The sequence below is a fragment of the Tupaia chinensis genome, unplaced genomic scaffold (assembly GCF_000334495.1).
Source record: "Tupaia chinensis unplaced genomic scaffold, TupChi_1.0 Scaffold000350_1, whole genome shotgun sequence".
NCBI classification, from domain to species: Eukaryota; Metazoa; Chordata; class Mammalia; order Scandentia; family Tupaiidae; genus Tupaia; species Tupaia belangeri.
Window position 1 is genome coordinate 3,990,532 of NW_006159844.1, and position 11,839 is coordinate 4,002,370.

General features: G+C 36.7%; 1 protein-coding gene across 1 annotated transcript in view; it reads right to left on the minus strand.

Annotated features, from left to right (window-relative positions):
- Positions 1–571: 571 nt before the first annotated feature.
- Positions 572–11,839, minus strand: part of PAX9 (paired box 9) — a 19,922-nt gene continuing 8,654 nt past the window's right edge. The window contains 1 exon segment of the mRNA XM_027773380.1: positions 572–1,015. Coding sequence (XP_027629181.1) covers positions 761–1,015 — 255 coding nt within the window. The 3' untranslated portion in view covers positions 572–760.

An 11,839-nucleotide genomic window follows, 5' to 3' on the forward strand; every position in this document is an offset into this window, starting at 1 on the left:
GAAAGTCACCTTTGCAAAAGAGAAAGAAAAGAATGTAGGGGGCTGGGGCAGCAGAAGGGGCATGTCTTGTGGAATGAAGACACAAATGCACCAGAGTTCATATTTACAAACTAATAGAAAATATAAACATTATATTTGGAACCAAGTCAAAACACCAGGAGGAGCTAAATTCAGATATTGCTTGGGTTCTAAATATATTTTTCAACAAAATAAGTCATCTCTTAAAAATAAACAAAGCATTGTTCAAGTCAATTACTGATTGGTTTTCTAATGAGGAATTAAGGCTTACTTGGTTACCTTATTTGATTAAAAGGTATAACATAACTTTTTTCTATATGCATTTTCCTTTATTGATTTTGCAAAATCTCAACAATTGCACATTTCAAAAGTTCAGGTTGATTTAGAATAAATATACACGTGTGGTTTTACCAAAACTAGTTTTAAAAGTTCCTTAAGCCCTTTGAGGGGTGTAGATTTCTTCACTATGTTAAAACAGTGTGTGGGCAACACAAGTGCCTCATTCAATCCTTACCGTCGCTTTTGTTTTTAAATCCTAAAGTCATGTCGGGCTTTCTGCGTGAGAGAGGTTATGGCAAGAAATATTTAAGTGTCATCAGCACAAAGGAGGTGAGTCTATAAAGCCAGCTCTTGAGGCAGGAGGGTTGGCGGGCAGGAGAGCTGAGTTGTGAGACTTGAGAGGAGGGGGAGGTTGCACTGAGTGGGGGAGACCTGGGGAAGCTGCTGGAGACGGAATTTCCCATCAGAGTGCGGAAGCCGTGACAGAATGACTACCTTCTCTGGCGGCCTGCATTCCCTTGAACGCCAGCGACGCGGGAATGTCACAGTTGTGGGGGGACAGCGGGGTGCCGCTGGCATGTTGCCACCCGTGTCCAGCGACATAACCAGAAGGCGCAGCACTGTAGGTCATGTAAGGCGACACTTGGGCCGGGGTAGGGTAAGGAGCCATGCTGGATGCTGACACAAAACTGCTCACAGCTGGGAGACCATTTGGTGCCTGAGAGGAGTGGGAAAAGAGAGGTAGAAAAGAATCACATTATAGCAATCAAGAACACGTTCTTATAAGAAGCAGAAAGCAATTCTGGAAAAGGTTCTGTTTTTTTGTTTTGTTATGTTTTGTTTTTAAGATTCGACCTTCATTCTATTCTAAAGGCAGTCAGTCTTGCTACTTAAACAAACATACTGCCAAAAGGCAAGGTATTATCCTTTCCACAAAAGGTTTGAGGGCGCTACAACCAGAACACTCACTGTACGAATATTTGTTCTTGCTCTTTGGAAGTATAGGAAGGAGATGCATGGAAAGGAAAGAACTAACGGTGACCAAATACTCTGAGGATATGTTCAGCTACCCACACTGCCTTGGTCGACATGTCCAGTGCTTGGGTTTTATTTGGTTCTTTTCTTGAAGCATTTGTGATGGGTCTGGTTGGTGTAACTTTCATTTCCAGTACAGAAGGGTAGAATGTAGGCTTCACATTAAAAACTCGAAATCAGCATGACCTTTGTTAAATAACACCTGATTCATATTTTAAGACATCAAGTTGAGAATGCCTGTCATATAAAGGACATGCAAAATCAGACAGTTGATCTTGCAAGAGTTTTTTAGTGAGTTTTTATATTTTATCAGAAAGGAGAATGTCTATCCAAATATAAAAGAACTTCTTATGCATGGTTTTGAAATTGAGAAATTCATTTGCAAGGCTTTGGGGCCCTGTGATATGAATTATTAAAAAGCATATGAATAAATCTCTTGAACTGCATTTAGATGTAAAATCTTTGTTTGCAAACAAGATGCAGCAGCACTGGAAAACAAGCCTGCCTAGAAACCAGAGCTCTCTTGGCATCCGGTGAATTATTGTTGGTATCGTTGCTATTAACAACCCCAAACCTCCCTAATTTCTAATTCTGATTCTGGCATGAACATTTGGTATCCTTTTCAAGTAGCTTTTTTTTCCCTTCAATTTCTATACTATACAGAAATAAAGAGTAAATTCTATTTCCTGGTAGTGACATGAATGAACTAACATATCAAACTATTTCCTAGTGAAATATATAATGTAAAATACTAGAAAATATAATGTAAATAGTAGAATACTATTAGGAAAAAAAAAATTTAATCCTTAGAGTTAAGATAAATGTTAGATACTTTTCCCAATTCAATTGAAACATAAAAATTGTCTTTGGGCCAGCAGATAGCATGGTGGTTAAGGTCCTGGATCCCACATAGCCAAGTGCATGACTTGAATCCTGGACCCAGTGACTTGAAAACACACAGATGTGTGTGCATATGTGTCCAAAATCCTAAGAGGAGAATAGAATAGAAAGGATTATAGCATGGCCATCCCCCCAGGGGGCGATTTCTTGCTTTCCTTTTCTCTTTATCTCTCTCTGGCAAGTCCACATGCCCTATGGCAAAAATCTTAAAAAAAAAAAAAATTGTTTTCTAATTTAGCTCATTTGGTTGTTATTTTTGCTCCCATGTCTTTAAGAATGCAACAGTCAGAAGTCTCAAAAACTATTTCTTAATGTACATAGATATTTCTTCATGTACATAGATATCCATATATACATGGGTGTGATTTAACATTGCTTATGGATTTCTGTCAAAATAGAAAAATTAGAGGGGTTAACCTTGTATTTTTAGTCTGTAAAAATTCATACCTCATGTTCTTCTGTTTGCCAGTGTCTGTTGTTTGAAAGATGGGAAAGGAGAAAGGCAGCTAAAGAGGACTAATGAACTTCAGCTCATTATGAGCAATTGGGTTTATCATAATTATATGGCAATGTATCATAAATAAAACACAGTGTTCAATTGCAAATAAAAATGTACTTCAGAGGTCTCAAAAATGATGTATTTTCTAAGAAAGAAACTACCTTAAACTGTTGTTGAATAATAATAATATTGTATCCTCATTTTATATACATAGATATAAATAAAGGGATTTGATTATTTACCCTAGGCCAATTGACTAGTCAATGGTCATGTGTTAAAAGAAGTATCACTCCTGTTTGATGCAAGATCCTACATACACATCATGCTGCTTTTCCTGGAGAGTTAAAAAATGTAACTTGGGCCATCAGGTGGCACAGTGGTTGGGGCGCTGGACTCCCACATGGCCCACTGCGGTTTGAATCCCAGACCTGGCGGCTTGCTTTCGCTCCCATGTCTTTAAGAATGCAACAGTCAGAAGTCTCAAAAACTATTTCTTAATGTACATAGATATTTCTTCATGTACATAGATATCCATATATACATGGGTGTGATTTAACATTGCTTATGGATTTCTGTCAAAATAGAAAAATTAGAGGGGTTAACCTTGTATTTTTAGTCTGTAAAAATTCATACCTCATGTTCTTCTGTTTGCCAGTGTCTGTTGTTTGAAAGATGGGAAAGGAGAAAGGCAGCTAAAGAGGACTAATGAACTTCAGCTCATTATGAGCAATTGGGTTTATCATAATTATATGGCAATGTATCATAAATAAAACACAGTGTTCAATTGCAAATAAAAATGTACTTCAGAGGTCTCAAAAATGATGTATTTTCTAAGAAAGAAACTACCTTAAACTGTTGTTGAATAATAATAATATTGTATCCTCATTTTATATACATAGATATAAATAAAGGGATTTGATTATTTACCCTAGGCCAATTGACTAGTCAATGGTCATGTGTTAAAAGAAGTATCACTCCTGTTTGATGCAAGATCCTACATACACATCATGCTGCTTTTCCTGGAGAGTTAAAAAATGTAACTTGGGCCATCAGGTGGCACAGTGGTTGGGGCGCTGGACTCCCACATGGCCCACTGCGGTTTGAATCCCAGACCTGGCGGCTTGCTTTCTCACTTTCCCTCTCTCTCTTTTTCTCTTTCTGGTAAATTAAAAATAATAACAATATCAATCATAAATACAATTTTTTAAAAGGCAACTTAGTCTCTAACTAAGTTTTTGAGATAACATCTGGTAAAAGAGTTTTTCCTTGTCTAGAACCCAATTCTCATTGTAAATTCTCACCTGTTTCTTCTAAAAAAAAAATCCCTTTTTCCTCTTTCTGAGACTGGCTAATTATGTCTCAAAGGAGACACATTTTAAGACTTTCAGAAGACAGTATTAAGATAACTACCAAGTTGAAGAAAAAATTTGCATTGCAAAGATTATAGTTCTGAGCATTTTCCCCAGTAACCTGGCAGGACGCTAGCTTAGAAAGGAATCCTTCCAGTTCAGTATGGAAAGGTGTTCACATCTGTATTCAGCCTTTTTCGTCCTAAAATTAATATTCTATACTATTGCTATCAAGGTGCATGAAAAATAATAAAATAAGAATTTTAAGATTGAAATCATTTTTAAATAAGATATTAAATAATAAATTTTGCTCAGTATTTTATAAGTACATAAGATTAAAAGATTTAATTTTTTTTCTTAGAGGCTTTTTGCCTTAGGAACTGTGCAGTCCCCAGGGTGGGAGGAGTGAGAGGGAAAGTAAGAAGTCACTTTCTAGGGGGCATAGCTACACCACAATCCTTTCTTCTCCATTCTCCTCCCCAGACCCTGGACATACACACACATGAACCCAGTGTGAGTTTCAAGCCACTAGGTCTGGGACTCAAACCATGGTCAGTTGTGTGGGAGTCCAGCGACATAACTACTATGCCATATGCTGCCCCGAGATTTAATATTACACCTGACAGAAACATTGTTCTAGTTAGCAAAAGTATCTTTTGATGAGTCTTTTTTTAATGATTTCTTATTTTCATTTAATCATTGTACGTCTTTATAATGTACAATGATTTTTCATTTTTCAAAGGCTGCATGACTGGATTGAAAAAAGGTGAATACTATTTTTCATCACAGCTAAATTTTCCCTACCCATTCTTTTTTCTTTGTATTTTAGCCATAATCCAAAATTATAGTTCTCTCTGAAATTCTTGTTTTGTCATCTTCCTGTTCCTCTCCTTGCACTCTTGCCCTTGGAACTGCTGGCCCTTTATTTAGGGGCCTCCACTGTTCTGTTGCAATGTCTACAGTTCCCTTACATGGACCCACTTTTTTTTTGACCAGAAATGTTCATCCTTGAATATGGCCCTCAGAAACCATTTTCGATACGCTCTCATCTTAGATGATGTTCCTGGAATGTGCAGGGAGGCAGAATATTGAATTTAGGCCTATATTACCTTCACATGTGTAAAAGTATACTACCAAGTTTTTCCTTAGTTGTCCAATCTCTCAACCTTTACACACCAAATGCGCTCTATGTTACTATGCTGAGTAGTACTAAATATTTCAAAATTCTCTAGAATCTGCAACATTTATTTAGAATTGATTTAGCAATGTGATTCTTTCTGTGTTGCAGAAAGAAAGAGCAGAAAAAGCTATGAAAGAGTTGACTTCAACCTGTAGAAAAAGGCAAGAGGGGGTCAGCCCTTGGCATTGTGCTTACAGAAGTTAGATCTCACCTGGCCAACTGCGCAGTTCGAGTCCTGGATTCGGCTGCTTGAGAAATATGCTGGACGTACGTGCATGCTTGCCTGCATGCCCAAAATCCCAAAAGGAGGGAGAAATTGAAGAGAGGGGGTTACAGTGTGACCATCGCCCACGAGGGGTGCTTTCTCACATTCTCTCTCCCTCTCTTTGTCTCTGGCAAACACATGAGCCCTCTTGCAAATTAAAAAAAATAAAAAAAGAAAAGAAAAGAAAAAAGATAAAGGCAAAGGGAAAGGAAGGCTGTTTATTGAAATAAAAGATAGAAATCTTTAGCCTTAAACATATAAAAATAGTTCTTAACTTTTCATCAGTTTAATTTATGACCTAAACTGCGGTAAGAGGAATTTCTTATTTGAACTTACTTTCACACATAAGACAAACGTACTTAAAGCTCAGATTTAGGAAAATTAGAAAAAAAGGAGTAAGATGAGAGAACAAACATGCTTTAAAATGTACCTGCCTCCTAGACCCTCACTCATCATTCATTCTAGTGATTCAATAAACACACCAATTTTCTCACTATTAATTTTGAAACATGACATTAGTAAAAGATATAAATCTCTACTGGGTAAAGTAATTGTTATTTATGAAGCAATCGCTGAAAAACTAAAATTTTCCACTGCAAAGGAAAACAACTACAGGTAGCATTGATGTTTGTTTATTCTTTCCTGTAAAAGAGTACATGACTTAAACTTCCCAAATCTGTTTAATGTTTTCAGTGAAGGGCATGTAATTAATCTGAAAAGCTAGTTAGGCTGAGTAGAGACTACCAAATGTACACCATAAATATAGTGGGAGCAAACATGTTAAATTACTCTATTTAATTGGATTGTAAGTATGATTTATAAATCAACCAACATATGGAATCCCCAGGGAAGAGTAAACAAATTTTCCAAATGAAACCCCAGCAATGGGCATGTAATGGAAATCTCATTTTTGAAAATGACTTTACCTAAAGATTCCATAAATAAGACTTCAAGCCATCAACTCCTTTTTCACGTGGATCTTCCATGAAAGCTGTGATTATTCATTCCTCTGAAAGAACTGTGCAAGGGGCCTTTCTATAGCAAACTATCTTCCACTTAATTTTGAGAATGAAATTTACTAATGCTATGTAAACCAAACTGCATACCCTGGGAAAAGTACGTTACCTGCGTATTGAATATTTTTAGGAATAGAATTAGATTTCATCGCACAGACATTAAAGGAAATAGTCTAGAAGAATATAGAGGATGTAAGGCACTTCTAGTTAAGGCAATCACAGGAAGAGTGAAAGTGTGAATTTTCATTTCACTTGTTCATTTCTATATTAGAAATGTAGATTTGCCAGCTTTTTAAAAAGAACTTTGGTGAATATGTTAAGAAACAGTATTGCTAGAGGGCGAGACTGTAAACTGCTTGAGGACAGGGACTTGCCTTAATCATCTTGTAGCCCCACCACGCAGGACACATCATCAGTGTCTCACGACCCTCTGTGTACTTAAGATAGCACAGGTTTGTGAAAGCAGGAGGTGTGATACTCTCGCTTTAAAAACAAAACCAAAAGCTAGGCACTTCTTTTCATGGAACAAGCAGTACACTTTAAGTAAGTAACATAAATAAAGCTGTTGCAAAAGTAAATAAAAGTTCTAACTGAGCCATTTCATTATTTGATTTATGGTTTTCCATTGATTCCTTCCCCCTCCCAAGAAAATGGAAATTTATTAGCACACAAACACTGTGACCACACAAACAAAATAAAACCAAACAAAACTAGTATGACAACTGTCTGGCAATTAGAAGTTATAGGCTATTCTTCAAATTCTGGGAATTGTCTACTTAAAATTTTCTCTCTTGAAGAAAATGCAAATAATAGTGCCACCTCTACGCAAAATCCACCATCCACTCAGTCCCACCTGGTCCTTTCCTTGTGATAACCTAAGTTTACCTCGGCCTTACGAGAAAGTACACTTAGCCACAAATAAAGATTTGCTTCACCCAGAATTTCAACCCTGATATCACTAACAAGAAAAAAGTTTGGATTTGAAAATAAAATGTTCTCTTTTTTGGTAAAATTGTTTTTCTGATCACCATTCTTCCCATCTTAACTCATTACACAATGACTTAGTAAAACAAATCTGATAAAATAAAATGACAGTTATAAATATGGTTTCAACATCCATGCAAAGAGATTTTAATTATGCTTAGTTATCACATTGTAGATCTAAATGTCTCTAGGTAATGGAAAGCCACTATTTAAGGTTTTTTTTTAATGTTACAAGTTTTGAAAGTGTTATCAAAGCTGAGATAGTCTTAAAATTTTTAACTATCTTTTAAAATATGTCATATGACACATGTTACTGATACATAATCATTTTTTTCTTTAAAATACTAATGGCTGAAACTTAATGAGGTCAAAGAATGACTTTCATAATACATAATATGAATTGTAAAGACCCTATAGGCATTTGCCTAAGACTTCATTTTCTATAAAATTATAAATTATTTTTAAAAATTAAGTTTATTTCAATTAAAGAAAAATTCAGTGCACCTTCATTTATTACTTCATGATAACAGTACGTCCAGTTAGTTTTTAAAATAATGCACTAGAAAATTACACAGAATTCTGAAATACTATTTTTATTTCAAGTACAATGCATAAATGAGTCATCAAAAGAATTTCAAATTGTTATTTTAGCTATTTTTGCAAGTATAATTCTGAACTTTAAGTTCAAATATTTATAGACTATTCTCTGCTCTGGTATCTCAGATTTGTAACTAACATACTAACATGCTGTCCAAGTTAACATATGCATTGATTTAACTAGAGTACAATATATTCAACATATTCTATTCTGAGAAAGTATGTTGATTTGTAGAAAAGTTTTCAAAATCTATACAATTAATGATGAATTCTTCTAATAAAGTAAGGTATTAATTAAGCACCTCATAAAAGGGCAGATATATTCCAATCTACATGCTTTCTGTTTATTCTTGCCATTTGATTGTATTCAATATAGATTTTTATGCTTTCAACAGCAGAGAGCCAGCCATTACAAACCAGAGAGCACTGTCATTCAAAAAGTGATGAGATTAAGGATTGCTAGCCCAACACTGAGAGTGAAAAAAACTAAAGTAGATAAATATGATTTTATCTTCAGAGATTGACACCATAAAATATCCATCGTAGTGTAACGGTAATGTATAATTCAAGTTTGAATATTCTAAACTAATTTTTCAAATACAAAAGATAGGTGTCTGTATAGCTGAAATGTACATAGAGTTCTAATTAGCAGGAATTGGACATTTATGTAGTTGGTCTAAAAATAGAAAGTCCAGATTATGATAATCAACGGTATCTATAATCAGTTGCTATTTCATCCCTTTGGTAATTTTACAGGTGTCTTCTGGGGAAAATGAAACCGATATCATATAATACCGTACTATTTAATAACAACCATAAATGCCCTGGAAGTATTATGGTCAAGAAATTTTTAGCATTTTTTTTTCCCTTGAGGAAAAATTTCCAAGCTTTGTTCTTATTAAGATGGCAGGGGCAGGGGATGAATACACCTGAGCTTACATTTTGGTCAAAATTATGCCAAAAACATTTTTGAAAAGTAACTTTTAAAAATAAAATTGCCCATTGAGTATTAGAAAGAAAAATACATGTATACATGGAACATACTTTACATCCACATGTTTATGGGCAAGTATTAATATGTAATTGTACCCTTAATGAAATCAATGTCTAAAGTCCAAAATTGCTCAGAAAATGACCCCGCCAGGTTTTCTTTTTTGGGGGAGAGGTTTTTGCTATAGGGCGCGTGCGCTCGCCAGACAGACAGAGAGACAGAAAGCGAGAAATCACCCTCCCAGGGGGAATGGCCACACCACAATCCCTTCTCCTTTCTCTTCTCGGGATATTGGGCACGCACGCACATGCGCCTGGCGTGAGTTTTAAGCCACCGGGTCCGGGATGCTACATGGGAGTCCAGCAACTTAGCCATTACGCTAACTGCTGGTCCCCCCGCCAATTTTTTTTTAAGAATTACTTTTTTATTTAATTTTTTTTATTTTTAAAAATTTTGACCAAAAGGGACTGAGAGAGAGAGAAAGAGAGAAAGTGAGAAAGCAAGCCACCAGGTCTGGGACTCAACCACTGTGGGCCATGCGGGAGTCCAGCACTCTTGATCACCACACCACCTGCCCGCCCCAAGCCTAAGTTTTTATGTGCCCACATAGTACATCATCAGAATGCAGCATTATTTCCATAATCATCATATTATTGAATAGCCACTACCTTGCATTTTGCCTAGAAACTTTTCAGATTTTAAAATTTCACATCATTGAAATGGTCTAACTGTATGGCAATGCACATGATTAGCATTTGCTAATTAAGAACTTTCCAAATGTAAATGTGATAGGTATGCTGTTAAAAATTATATATCAGATATACATATCTTGTTCTTACAAGTATTTAGAGCATAATATTTATTTGGTTACTTCTTTAAATTTCTTGCTTCTGTAAATCTGATAATTTAATGATTTAATATTCAGTGTATAAAATGTAATCAATTTTAAATCTGCAAGATAATTCAAAACCATGTTTAAAATTTTGATTTTACATAGTTTGTCCCTTTAGGGTTGAAGTGTATTATAAATGAACCATCTCCAAGTGAATTTAAATGCTAGATCTGTGATTCAAGGAAGTAAAAATAAAAGTAACTATAAAGGGTTTTTTTGGATAATGAGACAGCTTTATATATAGTGTTCATCAACTATATGTGGGAATTGAGATTATTTTTTTAACTCTGTGCTTCATGATGTTATGATGTTCTTCCAAGCAATGATGATCTCATCGAAAGCACTGAGCATCTATTAAATGCTTGCTACTACAGTGGTTGTTTTATATCCACTCCTTCTATTGTTTGTAGCAAAATACCTTGACACTTTTTGACCATGGACTTTCTGACAAACTATATTCTGGTATATATTGCTTGTTTTTACAAGGCAATCTGTAACCGCCATTTATAACCACAGGTAATATTTAATGAATGCTTACTATGTGCCATATGGTTGCATTATTTCATTAAATCCTCATAATCTCTCTTGAGAGTGGGACCATTATTCCTTCATTTTAAACATCGAAAAAATAAGGGTTCTTAAAAAATGAAATAATTTGCTTAGAAAATGGTAGTTTCAGAAGATCAAAGTTCTAACCATTGTACATACTGCTCTTCTTTGTAAATTATGGGTACACCCTTTTATTGTAAAAGAAAATGGCAAACTTCCTTATAATTTCTCACTGGCATTCTTTGCAGTAGAGATAGACCAGGGAAAGGAACCTCTTTCCTTGCTGCTTCAGTATTCTCGGTAATAGTTGCCTGGGAGAGCTACTAACACGTATTCCGGTCCTGCTTCGACCAAATCAGAGAGGGAAGAAGTCGAAATGGGACTTATTAGGGAAAATAAGGACTAAGACTCTTTTTTCCAAGTGCATAGGAGTGACCACTTCCATTTAATTTTAAAATCTGATTTTGACAAAGAAAACATTAAACGTTTTAAAGGCTTCAAAATAAGAAAACGAAAACTTAGTATTTCTGAGACTTTGGCATTGAAGTCTGGGACTAAGACATTTGCAGACCTTCCCAGGTCCGCTCAGGAAAACCCTTACGCTGGTTTAAGGTTCAGTTTTTGTGGAGTTTTGAACTCTTGACTCCAATGTGCTGATGAATTTAGACCCAAAACTCTTGAGCGTTTGTTGTGGTTGCTTAGCTTTTCTCAGGGAAAAAAAAAATCACGAGTGTTTTAAGTATTCTTTTGGAGAGTTGGGGGAGGAACGGAGGAAAAGAAAAATTAAACGGTCCACAGCCAGTCCGTATAATTTGAGGTTTTCTCACTAACCTCCCTTGGGAGATTACGATGTGACCTTTAATCGGGAAATGGTAACTTTATTACCATTTATCTGGTTGCCCCTCTTTCCACTCTCGCAGGAGGAGCCCCGCTCATTTGTTTCCGAGAGCCACAGTGGGAGAAATGTCCGACCACGGACCCCGCGTTCGCCATCCCGCGGGGCCGCGACCTCGGGCGCGCATTTGGCGGGCGTGGAGGCCGTGGGGGCCCGCGCTGCCCCGGGAACCCGGCCGCTCGGCTCAGCATGGAGAAGCGCCTTCTTTGGTCAACGCCAGCCGGATGCGAACACACTGAAGGGTTCAGGCGCGGCCTCCGGGCACCTCCAGGGGCCAAACAGACCTGGAGGCTCTTCCAAGTGCTGCGCCCCGAGAGCCGCCGCCGGAGACCCCGAGCGCCTCAGAGCGCGCGGCAGCCTCCCGGCGGGGGGCGGAACCTCCACTCCGCC